This window comes from Callionymus lyra, chromosome 19, assembly GCF_982586985.1.
Source record: "Callionymus lyra chromosome 19, fCalLyr1.hap1.1, whole genome shotgun sequence".
In the NCBI taxonomy this organism is placed as follows: Eukaryota; Metazoa; Chordata; class Actinopteri; order Syngnathiformes; family Callionymidae; genus Callionymus; species Callionymus lyra.
The window spans coordinates 20,614,852-20,628,902 of record NC_141836.1 but is presented as its reverse complement, the minus strand read 5'-3'; the positions used below and the strand labels follow the sequence as shown (position 1 = coordinate 20,628,902).

Here is a 14,051-nt window from a genome sequence, read left to right as displayed (position 1 = left end):
CTCAAATCTCGCTCACCGACTTTAAGCGGAAGAAGTAAGTTTTCAAGCAAATCCTACATTCTTTTATATACAGAAGAAGTCTTAATACAAGCGTCTTTACGAAGGGACTCAGCTCTGCGGGGAAATGGCGTCTGGCGAAGACTCAAGTCGGGTAACGTGATTTTCAACACGTCTATATTTCAGTTGTTTGTCGACACTTTAAATGACTTACTTACTTACCTACTTGTTATTGTTACTCCTGTGACGCAGCCTGGAGGAGCAGACGGCGGGAGGCTGAGCCATGTCAGCGGGGATCTGTTCTCCTGTCCCCGGGAGGAAGCCCTGGCTCACTGCGTCAGCGAGGACTGTCGGATGGGAGCAGGGATCGCTGTCATGTTCAAGAAGAAGTTCGCAGGATTGGAAGAACTCAAGCTACAGAGTGAGTTCTGGTGTGAAGTGAAATGTTGCCTTTTTGAATCTGTATTTAGCTAAGCTCGAGAAAAACCTGATATTAAATAACAATTCCTAGTCTAGAAGCTGTTACTATGGACAAGACAAAGTGACAGAAACTAATGTTTAACATTGCAGTAGTCATAGTAACAGGTGCAAAACTACAAAGAAATGATGGTGATAATAATAGTAGTTTAGTCGCAAATTCAACTCAAACTTACAGCTGCTGCAATAATTATTAAAAAAATACTAAGCAACAACAGGCTGTATGCCTTCAGTGAAGGAAGTAAGTAAGTAAGTCATTTTTATTTGTATAGCGCTTTTCCAGACCAGGGTCACAAAGCGCTTAAACAATCAGAACAATATTCAATAAAGTATATACTTTAAAGATCAAGATAAAACTGAGAACACAACAGGAGTTCCAGAAAATCAAGGAAATTCACAAATAAAAAATATGTTTCTTAATAGAGAAAGTAGACTCCATCAAGCGCAAAGAGAGAGGAAGATCCTTCCAAAGCTTAGGAGCAACAGCCTGGAAGGATTTCTCTCCTCTGGTCCTGAACCGTGTGCTTGGAACCATCAGTAGATTCTGATCCACAGACCTCAGAGCCCGAGCTGGGGTGTAAGGCTGGATCAGATCAGTGATGTAAGGAGGAGCCTAACCATGAATAGATCTGAAAGTAAGAACCAGAATTTTAAAGTTGATCCTGAAAGAAACTGGAACAGCAGATAATATTAATAACTGTCAAGTTTTAAGTCTCGGCTGTTGAAATGTCAAATAACGTTTAGATGTTTTTCTTTGTTGCCCAAACAGACAAGTCAGTGGGCCAGTGTGCTGTACTAAACCGATCTGGGCGATTCATCTACTATCTGGTAAAACCATTAAAATGTGTGTGTATAAAATGTATGTGACATAACCCTTTTACATCCTTTTAGCAGCACTCTTGATCTGTGTGTGAATTGTCCTATGTAAATAGTGTAATATTTAAATTCCTTCTTTTCCTTTACATTGATCTACAGTATTAACATTTTGAGTCATGATTCATATACATTTGGTTCTGTATACATCATACAAGTACATTAATAGATTTTTTTTAAACAATAATAAATAAAGGGAGCAGAAAGAACTGTTTTTATTATCTCTGCCTCTTTCTTCATTCTTTTCTATTTCATTGAACTTAATATTTGCTTTATCATTTCATCTTTGTTAATTTCTTTATGAATTATTAATGTTACTGTGTGCTGACCTTTACCTAATGTCATGTGATGCGCGTCATGAGAACATTCTGTGTGTAAGTTATAATTATAATAATAACATTTTAAGGCAACCTGCCATGCTAAGTGATTGTAATAAAGCTTTTTTTTTTCAACTGTCAACAACTTTAGATCACAAAGAAGAGATACAATCAAAAACCAACCTATGAAACCCTGAGAAACAGTTTGGAAGACATGAAGTCACACTGCGAGACCAATGGAGTGACCCGGATATCCATGCCCCGGTTTGTTAATGTTCTATTACTAAAAAAAATCTGCTGAAATGAAAAAGACAGAAAGAGCTCCCAGTTTTTATATGTTAGCTCATTTTTTGACTAGTATATTTAAGTGTTATCTTCATGTTGACAGCATTGGCTGCGGGCTAGATCGATTGAAGTGGGAAACGGTCGAAGAAATGCTAGAAGAAATATTTGGAAAGACAGGTATCAGCATCACTGTCTACAGTCTGCCAGCAAAATCAGAAACCATGGCGACGAAGAACAAATGATTTCACAAAAATGTGTTTAAACTGGCTTTGTAACCGCTGCACACATGCACCTGCTTATTAGTACAAATAAAAGATTTGCTTTTCAAGTTGTTGTTTCAATGCAGTAGATGTATCGATAGAATCATGTTTCTTTTCTCATTTGGGGAACATTCAGTACACATTAAAAGATGAAAAAAAAAAATCATAAATACCAACGTTATAAGATAAAATCAATAATGCAAGTGCAACACAGAAGTTGGAGGGAGTGGAAGAGTTAGAAAAACGAATTAAAATGTAATTTTGTTTAATTAAATGGAGAAATTAAAAGATAATCACATTAGTAATCATATAAACTTGAGGCCATCTCTGTCCATTATTTGATTTACAGTATATATTTCCATCTTTACTCTTAGTTTCAGTAAACAAGTTTTTTTTTTTAATACAATTTACACTTTGAATCAAACTCATGTTTACATTATATACATCATACAAGTACCATCATAGAATCTTCCACTACAGTCAAACAATTTAAGCTATAATGAAACATCTGTACTCAAAGAACGTTCAGCCGATCAAACAAAATTATGTGGCCAGCATGAGCTTTACAGATACATAAAGTCTGCTCCTATTAAAGTTAATTATAAGCGCACATACTTGCATTTCACGTCGATGATGGCTCGGGAGGAGAAACGGTGTCAAGTTGCAAAGGGGAAAATATGGATGACAATTTCCGCATTTAGACAAGAACCACGTAGACTTGGCATAAAAAAAAAAACGTGTTTTCGCTCTCCAAACTTTTAAATCTGTTTTTAATGTGTGACTCCTTATGTGTTTAAAATGTAATTTTTTTATTCATATGAAATTGACTTTGGGAATAAGAGATTTTTGCTTTTTTCATTGACAATCCCCACCATCGAGTCTTATTGTCCTTTGAACAAACATTTGTCTTTGTGGGCATTACATTAGCCTTCAGTCTCATTGTGGCTGTTGCAGATGGCCGATGTACCGTCCAATATTGATCTTCAGGCTTTTTAATGATAATGGATGCTGGGACAAACGAGGAAAAGTGAAGGGCTTTGGTAAATCTGACACCACAAATGGATGGTCTAAAAGAGATTGTTTAAAGTCATGGTGAATATTATGAAGGCAGCTCGAGCAGTCTTTTTCATGGCCCACCTAGTCTTCTCGTGGGGAAGCTTTAATAATTCATGAGGGAGAGGCTTGTACGCTCCAGCTGCCAGCCTGCTCGGGCAGCCTCAGTAGCTCCAGTACTGTATTTCGGCATGACTGCAACCAACCCTTGCTTCCCCTCCCCCTGCTTGTCTGGCAGTTCCACTCTTCTCTGCAGCAGAGCTCCATGGGTTAGCTGCAGTGAGCGCTCAGAAATCTCCCTGTCCCACTGTCGCTCCTCACTGGTACATGGATACCATCATCTAAAGTCCTTGTGTTTTAAATGATCCCTTGCTTTTTTCTGATTTTTTTTTAAAAACCTTGGCTCACCTATTTTATCCACCGCGCTTATCAGTAAAACTGCAGCGCTCAGCACTCTTCACCACAGGCACATAGTCGTGGGGAAAGAAAAGGTGGTCCGCTATGAGTTGGGCGGGAGAAAATCTGGTGCCGCACATAACTGGCTTCCTTCCAATGAAAGAACAGAGCGTATGTTATTGAAGAGTCATCGAGCCAATCAGAAGCCAGTGCAGTCTGAGAGCAGAGTGAGTGGGCAAGAGGCAGAAAAAAAAAACTGCAGTGTGTAGTTTTATCCATCCCTTGAACCGATGATCAATGTGAGTGTTCCAGTGTCTTTGAATGGGAGTATTTGTGCGACGAGGACAGAGTGAAGGTGTGTCTGCAGGACGGCGTTAAGACTCCTCTTAAAACTGGGACTAAAGAGAAAGTAAGAAAGGATTGATTCTTGTTCTCTCTCTCAAAGTATCGTGCAGCCCGTGGAGGAGAGGAGCTGAGAGTGCAGCCGAGAGAGACTGAAGGTAGGAAGCTCGTCTGTATTCCACACGATTCGAAGCTTTGTCACTTTTGAAGTTGTTCTTTTCTGCTTTTCATCCGCTCAAATCATCATACATGACTTTCTCGTGGCTATCCACGTCGGGAGTCCTGGAAGATGAAATGGAGAGGGAGGGGGGAGGTGGGGGAAGGATGGTGCGGGACTCCCTGATGCTTCCAGGCAAGTTTCTGTGCACACGGTTCTCTAGTGCTGCAGTATCCCATTACACTGAGCAGCCTCATTATGTGATCCAAATCAGATGCAATGTCCTTCCCAAAAAACACTACATCATCCAGTCGTTAAACTTTAATCAGATTGTCTTTTTTTTCTAGCTCTGTGAAGAAGCTTTTTTCTTGGGTTATGTAGTTGTTTTCACCCTGAAAAGTTAGCTTGTATTCAAACTAAGAATGTCATCCAGAATAACAATGGTGTTTTTTATTTATAAATTCAGTTTGTTGATAACCTCACCCGTCTTCACTTGATAAACCTGACCTTCACATCTGCTGGATGAAAGTCTACTATTGTCCACTAGTGGGCACTGTGTGTGTTTTCTCTGTTGCAATTGTCTAAAAGCTGCTGCAGAAGTGGAGGAAACGATCGACATGGGGGGGCAGGAGAGCAACGTTGGACAACATGTCTTTGCATGGTTGGAAACACGAAGAATGTGTAGATGACTCATTTGGCATTTTCACCACGATTTATGAAGGGGTGAGGATTTCAGCACCACGGACAGAGCACACGCCTGACTCAGTTGTGCCTATATAAAGTCAACCTTTTAATTGTATTTGAGGTTTCAAAAAATTACTATGAATACATTTCATAGCAGCTATGGCCTCGCTAATGTCATAATGAAGCAGATGTGCAGCTGAAAGCCGTAAAAAGTAGTAATGACGGCTCCCGCTGATTTGTTTTTCTGGTTGAGCAGGACGGTAAAGTGTCTCTGCAGGAAACCACGAGCATACTGAGAAACTCATTGGGATAATGATCTTCAGTAACCTTAGTTTTCTTAATGGGAAACGGAAATGAGAGCACCGACTACTACAGCACCACAATCCTTCCAGGAAACCAAACATCGTGGTCTATCTATGCTAGCTGGAGTAATATTTTTGTTTGAGAAGAGCCAGAGATTTTTACAAAACTTGTCACTGTCACAAACTTTTTTCGTTTTTTGTTTTGCTTGTTATCGCCGCCTCCTGTTTGACATCCTCTTCCAGGCTGTGCGATGTGGCGATTCAGTGTTCCATGTTAATGATGGTGTAGCGGCGGCGGCTGTCAGTGTGACACATGGAGTGAAAAACAATCTTTCCGCGCCAGTTAAAGTTTCGGGGACAGTTACAAGATGCAAATAAACAGCTGAAGGGAGGAATTGTGAGAGACTGAAGGATTGTATGAGCGCCTCATACAATTGAATAAAGGTGGTAATGTATATTTTTTTAAACTATGCAATTGGTGATTACTAGCACCGAGTGGGATTCGGTGCTCATCAGAGTCTAGAATGAAAGAGAGTGGGTGTGCGAGACAGAGCTACGAGCACTGCAGTACATTGCAGTGCCCAGCCCCCGCTGTGTTTTCTGTTCACCATCCGGTTCCATGCACTGAAAAGACCCCTGCAGAGCTGCCTTGTGAAGATAAGCATCTTCACCACAAATCTCCATCCAACCGGTGCGAGTTCTTTGCATCGTGCAGCTCTTTAACAAAAAAACAAAAAAGCTCATTATATATGCGTTGTCATCTAGAGGTTGGGAGTAGTCGATTATGTAAGCGTTATCCAAACCAATACCAGCCAAGTTGTCTCATTTCCATCCCTCACGAGGAGCTTCTGCCTCACACACACACACTCTCGGGTTGTAAATACATGCTGACACTTCCTGCAGTGCAATCTAGAAGTCTTGTTAATCATGGGATGGATGTGAAAAAGGCTTGACAAGAAATATAAGGTATAAAATATGTCCATCGCAAAAAGTCACACCATCAAATAAAATTGGAGAAGATGCTGCTGCAGCTTCTGCCTCCAGATGTGAAAGCAGCTTCATCCGTTATTTGGGTCCTCTTTTATCTGCTGATGTTGCTGATTTGACGACGATGATTCCAGATCAGTAGAAAATGAGTACCTGGATCGGGGCATTGACCTGTCAAGAGGGAATTAGAAACGATGTTTCCCGTTTGCTGAAGTGTTTTTGGATTGTCGGCTGACTTTACAGAGAGGAGAATTGATTTGGTAACACGATGGTTAACGCTGTCAGAGAGGGTGTCCACGAATTTGCTCATGAATGAGAAGAAGAGGAAACACTGGATGATGTGTGTGTGTGTGTGTGTGTGTGTGTGTGTGTGTGTGTGTGTGTGTCGGAGAGGGAGTGATCGGTGGAGTGTTGTAGCGTGTGTGAGCTGCAGTAGGGATTCGGAGTGCTGCATTGAGCTGCATAATTCATGTTGAGGGGGCGGAGCTAAGGCGGAGATAAGTTCTCATGATGAATAAGCTGTCGCAGCCGTGCTAAAAATGCTGCTAGCTTCATTAATTCTTCCTTCGCGACGCTGCTGGAGGGGTGTGTGTGGAGTTGTGGGGGAGAATAGAATTTATATTTTGATGAAAAACCACAGCACTGCACTCTGTCATTCCGGTCCAGCTCAGTGTCTCCGTCCCATCTGCTTCCTCAGCCCACAAAGCCAATCACTCTCCACTGGTCTAAGCAACGTCAGCCAAATGCCTCTCTGCTGGCTCTGCAGCTCCACTAATCATCCAATTTGTACCAAACACCTTTCTGTGTGACACCTCTGGTGTTGCTCTGGTTTATAAGTGGATCAACCCTTGTTTATTTAGTCATCGTTTCGCTTTTTACTTGCCAAGAAAGAGGCACTTTAAACAGGAAGTGGTGTCTACAGCGCCCCCAATGTCTCAAACTACTGCATGCCGATATAGGGTTTTTAAAATGGTAGTTGATGTGATATGATGATATTATTTTCTCGTTGGATCAAGAATTTTTGAAATTACTTACTTACTTACTTACACGTTTTCTGGTGACGTATGCATTTGGGAGTTTTTGTTAGTTTTTGTTATTGTATGGCTTCTCACCGCTTCTGCTCGAACGTACACCTTGCTTTGGAACTACTAAGACTGGACATTTTAAAATTGTATTGTAATACATATTATGTCAATTTTCATGTAACAAAATGTTCGGCTACTATTCAAAAAAGATTTTCTCTCCAGTAAAATGAATCATTTTCAGTGGGCGGGGCTTAAGTAGGTAAGTAAGTAAGTCATTAATTTAAATTTATAGAGCGCTTTTCTAGACCCGCTTAAACAATTCAAACAATTCTCAATAAAATATATGCTAAAAGGTCAAGACACCAACAAGACAAACGGGAGTATCAGAAAATCAAGGAAAAGCCTGCACGAATAAAAATGTCTTAAGATGTTTCTTGAAGGAGTCAGTAGACTCCATCAATCGAAAGAGAGAGGAAGATCCTTCCAAAGATTAGGAGCAACAGCCTGGAAGGATTTCTCTCCTCTGGTCCTGAACCGTGTGCGTGGAACCATCAGTAGATTCTGATCCACCGACCTCAGAGCCCGAACTGGGGTGTAAGGCTGGATCAGAACATGATGTAAGGAGGACAGATTGGCCTAAGTCACCCAAGTACTATCTCAACCCTGGAACCTTATCATCAGGAGCAATAACCAAATGTTCAGTTTTGTCCACATTTAGCTGCAAAGTTTTTTCACTCAGCCATTGTTTGATTTCTAGCAAACATTTGACTAAGTTATTCAGCCTCTGGGGCTCAGTTGGATCAATAGAGCAGTAGAGCTGGATGTCATCAGCAAAAATGTGAAACATCAGGAAATCGCTGAAAGATTTTACCGAGGGGAATCAAGTAGAGCAAAAACAATAAAGGACCCAGAACAGAACTTTGAGGGACTGCACACAACATATCCGCTGATTCAGACCTCATTTGATTGCTAGATACACTGAAACTGACCCTGAGAAAGGTAGGATGAGAACCACTGTAACACAGACTCGGACAGTCCAACTTCATCCCTCAGTCTTCTGAGCAGGATCAGGTGATCAACTGTGTCAAAGGCTGAGGACAGATCCAAGAGAAACAGAACAGTGTATTGACCCGAATCAGCCGACATCATGATGTTACTGGACACTTTCAGTAAGGCTGTCTCCGTAGAATGATGTTTGCGGAAGCCAGACTGAAACTTCTCATGGATGTTGCTCTGATCCAGGAACAGAGACACCACCTTCTCCGAGATCTTGGACAAGAATGGGAGCTTAGAAATGGGCCTGAAATTACTGAGGTCAGTCGGGTCTAAGCCTGGCTTTTTGAGCAAAGGCTCATCAAAAAAACCCTGTGGAAAGGGAGAGGTACACCATATCGGTAACCCAGGGCCCAATTACATCAAAAACGTTGATGAAGAGCCTACAAGAAAGAAGATAGGACGAGCAAGAGGAGGGTTTCATCTTGCTCACCAGTGCTGAAATATCACCCAGGGATACAGCACTGAAGGAAGACCACAAGTAGGAGACGTGCTCAGTGACAGCAGGGGTTCAACACAAAGGGGAAGAGATTTTCTCTTTTATAAATTTAATTTTGTCAATGAAAAATCTCAACAATGCATTGCTGTCAGCTTCACAGAAGACGGGCGTGATTTGTGGAGCAGGAGAGAATTGATTGTGTCAAACTTTGGGGTTTTTCTTATTTACTGCTACCAGTTTCCTAATATAATCAGATCTGGCAGTTTCCACCATCTCATTTGTCCAAGGGCACCGTTTTTTCTGAATTGTGAGGTTCGACTTAACAGGTGCCACTTGATCCAGTATTTCAACAAAATGATTATTGAAATGGTGAGTCAAATTGTCCATGTTAAGGCAATATTTAAGGAAGGATGATCAAACATAAAAAAAACAACTGTTTGCAATATCGGCAGAGATGACACATTTTCTAATGTAAATATTTCAATGAAATTAGTTTTGAACAAAACATTGCAAATTAATGAGTACAAAAAAGGTTTATATTAAGAGATGCTTAAATCAACAAATTAATATAGATTTAAGGACTTCATTTTTAAGGAAGGAAGAATGCAGCAAAGGTAATGACACTGAGTTGTGGGGGTCTAGTTTGTTGTTGCTTTGCATTCATGATTAAGCCAACACTTTTCTCCAAACTTCGTATAACAATTATTTACCATACCCAAACAAAATACCACACTGATAGGGAAGAGGTTGCGACACAGTACCCCAGCTCCCACCGGACTAGATATTTATCCCGCATATTTTAAACCCACAAGCAAAGGACTTTCCTGTCTGAGCTATGTCACCTTTTTTTGATTCAGGGAGCTGTTAAATATATTTTTTTGTATTGTGTGTTTTCTAATAAAGTTGGGTCAAACGATCCGTTTGGAAGAGGTATGTGCTGTCTCAGTGCTATTCTAGTTAAAAATGTAGATGCCAGTGAATATAAAAAATGAAAGTGATTTCCATTGTTAATTCATATTTTTACATTTTCTTCTGAAGCTCATTTTCTTACTTTGTTCATTGTAGAGCCTTATGAATAGCTTCCTGTTGGGCTACATTGCAGAAATGATGAGATATTTTTTGTTTTCTTGCTCAATACCCACAGGGCTGAGACACTCTGTGTTGCCAAGCGAACTCTGCCTATTTGACATTCACAGGGAACAGATTCAAATATTCACTGAAAAATACAGAAGAATGCGTCTTGTGTGTGCACCACCATTTGCTAATAGTGCTGACAATATTGTCATTGATGAATAACACTTAGATAGAATGAAGAAGTTTTCTGTATCTCTAAGCTTCAGGCTCTGAGGTCTGTGGATCAGAATCTACTGATGGTTCCTCGCACACGGTTCAGGACCAGAGGAGAGAAATCTTTTTAGGCTGTTGCTCCTAAGCTTTGGAACGATCTTCCATTAAGGTTAGTAGTAAGGTCAAGGTTTTTAATGAAGAAATATTTTTTATTTTCTACTACAAATGGCTGATGGGTCTGACTTGAATCACAGCTAAACACTGTCCATATTTGATGTTTGTAACATATTTGACCATATTTTAATGATTATAACTTAACAAAAATCAACATTGCTCCTTTATTTGTAACACTTATTTTATTAGCAATAAGTAATGTAAACATAAACCACACAGATATAAACTTGAATGATGTTATTTCTCTTTGATAATTTCCATATTAAAACACTTGTTTACACCCAAAGGGGTTTATTTACAATGCAAACACCAATATCTAAATATTAGCTTTCTTCACAAACATTGGTTAATAAGATTGGATCTTTGTATATAATCACAATTCATCTCAGGAAAAACACTTCTACTCCAGTGGTGGCTGGTGAAAAATATTTTAGGTGCTCTTTTCCAGTACATTTTCCCCCCATCCTTTATATTACATGTAAAAACCAACACATTAATAGTAAGTAAGTAAGTAAAGGTTATTTGTAGCGTGTTTAATCGAATCACTTTAAGTTAATGATGGATAATAATGTTTACTATGCTCCTCGTTTCATTCCAAATGGAAACTATAAAAAATATTTTAATCAACTCTTTTATACATCATACAGAATAAACTGAATTATTAAAAAACTAAAAACCAACCTGTTGTCTCCGCCAGAACAATAGAGATACTTTCTACCAAATTATCACAGACCAGGTTATAATGAGAACGTTAATCAACGAAATATAGTTAATCAATGTAAAGAGTTATGAAAATATAAAAAATGATCAATGTTGATGATTACAACTATCTTAATTTAAAACTAAAAAACTAAAATAAATAAAAGTAAAAAAAACAGCTAAATCAGTTGAAGGGCGGCGCCCCAGCCCCCCCTATGGGCCAGCTGCCACTGTTTATTGCCGCTAAATTTACTGATTTGTTTCCTTAATTTGACTTCATCATCACTTTGAGAAATTTAAAGCTAACGCTGTAAAAATGAACATTCCTTTTCTATTTCTATTTTTTTTTGATGAAAATGTCCATTTAAAAAAAAAAACAACCTCATTTTGCAGAGTCACCATTTTCATTTGGAGAAGTTAAAAGCTGATTCAAACTTTAATTAAAGCTTAACTGCAGCTTTGTGTTGTGGTGCAAATTCCAGACCAACAGTCTGTGTTTTTGCACGAAGCAGAGACGTGTTCCTCAAAAAGACAGCTGCAAAGGAAAATAAATTAAACCCCTGAGTCCCAAAAGTCATCCTTGCATACAGCTTTTTTAGGTTATTTCAACAACATTCATGATTATCTTAGAATGCATGTGCTATTAAGGAAAACATATCAACATAAAATGTATAGATATTTTATATTTTCATTATTCATACTATATGTTTTTTGGTTTATTTCATTTTATATTATTAACTGATTTACATCCTAACCCTTTAAATTGCTTTTATTTTATTTTTCAAATAAATAATAAATACATCTGTAATATATATATTTTTTTATTTCGTTTTTTTTAGTTGAGGGCCCCATACGCAACAGACAGTTTTAAAAAGGGTCTAAAAACCTACCTTTTTAAACAATGATTTCATCTATAACAGTTTTTATTTCTGTATCTTTCTACTTTGATTGTTATTGTTTTTTAAACCCCTTGCTCTTTGGTATTCGTTCTTAGGATATAAAGTGCCCTACAAACAAAATGTTTTATTATTATTATGATTGTGATCATAGAATTTTTACTCATTTTTCACTAACTTCTGTACTAGGCTGCTGCTCATGCACACATTTCCATTCCGACCCACCACTAGATTTTGTTCACCTAATTTCTTAATATATGTGAACTAACTAATGAGTGGATCAGACGTGAAGAGGTGAATTGTTGGTCCAGATTAAAAAAAGTTGCAGTAATGTGCCTTCATATTGAAAAATTTGATTCCCCAAATGTCCAGCTTCCTGACTTGCGTCTACAGTTACAGTTATTTCAAGCTATTCTATCTGATATCTCATATCAGATCACACAGATCAGCTCAATGGACCTTGAATGCTGATGTCTGCAGTTTCAGTGTGTGATTCAAATGTAGCACATTCACTCAAGTTACCTCTCTGGATAAGTTGCCCCTTGGCCCCGTAACACATACCTGAAACTCATTTGTTTTCGGGCCCCGGGGTCAACTTGAACCAGAGATAACACAGGATAACAAAAAAATGAAACCATAGTCACACATAACCTTTTTATGTATTGAACACAGGGTTTGAGGGCCAAATGTTCCCCCACTGACTTGTTTTCTGTGGCCTGCTAGATATTTATGTACTTAAACTTTAAATGTCTATTTATTGTTTATTTTAATCAAACTTAAGTGCTTTAACTTAGTAAATCAAACCAGATCATCTCCAAAACCTGTTAATATTATAACCAACAGTGATTTCGGTGTTTGGACTTTGTTGTACTAGAGTGTGTGTTGTAGAACTTTATGTTAACAGTTAATTTGCAAACTGAAAGAATTATGTTCATATGAAAACATTCAATCAAAGATGAAGTGACGTGTGTGTTCTGAATGGAGCATATGTGTAAAACTCTGTGGCCTACAGTGTGACTATATTTAGCCTGTTAGGCAATACAAATTGAGTAATTATCAGTTATTGTATTTGTGCCACGTAGCTAAAATAGGATAGATTTCCATTTTATCTGCGTCACGTCCGTTTTCGAAGTAGACGAAAAAAATTAACCTTCACAACCACCGTTTTCCCATGACCATGTAGCGTCAATACCGTTGTAAATTTACTTGTTCTAACAGAATAAAATATCAAAGTTAACAGACATCAATTATTATATATTTGACAAGAATATTTGACTCAATGATCGGATAACGTGTTCACTATCATCACTCTCAGGACAGAAAACACCTAAAGTGTGAGTCCAATGTTGGCCCGCGACTTTGTCTATTCATGCGTATATGTGAGGGTGACACCCCTGAACTAGTGTGTACCTCAAACACATATGTTTTATAAAATGACCCAGAGGTTGCAAAAGGGTTAAATAAGTGAATTCTAGCTGATGTTGCAAAGAGATTGTCATAAGGTTGTTGCCATTAAAAAAAGCTAGAAACGCTCAGCATGTCTCACCAAACCCACAGCTGAGGTGCAGCCAATCACAGGCGTTGTCACATGTCGCCTGGACACATTAGGCTGAAGGTCACATGTGTCTTTTTGTTAAGATAAATGGCTGTTAAGATGAGTGTCCTCTAATCGCTCAGTTGAAGTTTCTTTAATATATAAAAAAAGCTTTATACAGACGTTTGTGACGTCATTACGTAGGAAGTGGTCAGACAGAAATAGTAGGGTGGTCCAAAATAGTACTTACACTGACCTGGTGTCAGAGTGGATGGTCTCTGGCCTGAAGAACCAGAACCATCTATAATTGAAGCCTCAATTCTAAAACTAAGCCGTGAACGCCAGTAAGAGAGTAAGACCTTAAGCCGGGAAGAGAAAATGATCCTCACATCCCATGATGTAGGTGCTAAATTGTTAATGAGGGATTTTTATATTCCTCAAACATCTCTTGATAGTTCTCCTCTGCCTGGCGTGGATACAGAAATAACACTCGCGGTCACATGGAACAACATGTGAACGCCTCTTCTTCTCTAGATGGATTTCCTTATTTAACATGAGGAGTGAATAGAGATGATGTATGCTTTTGTCGTCGTGATGTCACGCACCAAATCTGAGCTGTGATGCAGTCGCTTCAACGGGAAGATCTTGTTTTCTGCTGTTGCTAAAGCGTGCTGCTGTTGAGAGGAAGCAGATGTTTCGACATGTTATTCTGCATCACATCACACCTCGCTTTGATGAACGGACGCTCGTCCTTTTATTGAGACTCTAACATCTACTTCACACGGATACATCCTGTTTGTCATATACGATACCT

At 38.9% G+C, this 14,051-nt stretch overlaps 2 protein-coding genes across 6 annotated transcripts in view; both read left to right on the top strand.

The window, feature by feature from the left end:
• The first annotated feature begins 6 nt into the window (after window positions 1–6).
• Window positions 7–2,277, top strand: oard1 (O-acyl-ADP-ribose deacylase 1). Its single transcript, XM_087782214.1, has 6 exons — window positions 7–34; window positions 105–151; window positions 250–418; window positions 1,244–1,302; window positions 1,816–1,928; window positions 2,053–2,277. The coding sequence occupies exons 2-6, from the start codon at window positions 125–127 to the stop codon at window positions 2,189–2,191; spliced, it is 507 nt and encodes a 168-aa protein (XP_087638340.1). The 5' UTR covers window positions 7–34; window positions 105–124; the 3' UTR covers window positions 2,192–2,277.
• LOC148059901 (synaptotagmin-2-like) overlaps window positions 1,832–14,051 on the top strand; it is a 54,877-nt gene continuing 42,657 nt past the window's right edge. Inside the window, exons 1-2 of one of the 5 annotated variants that reach the window (XM_087782207.1) lie at window positions 1,832–1,928; window positions 4,104–4,158. The gene's annotated coding sequence lies outside the window, so the exon portion shown is untranslated. Of the gene's footprint in view, window positions 1,929–3,950; window positions 4,159–10,086; window positions 10,104–14,051 lie in introns of those variants that run through there. The other 4 variants (XM_087782211.1, XM_087782205.1, XM_087782206.1 and 1 more) reach the window with 4 other exon arrangements.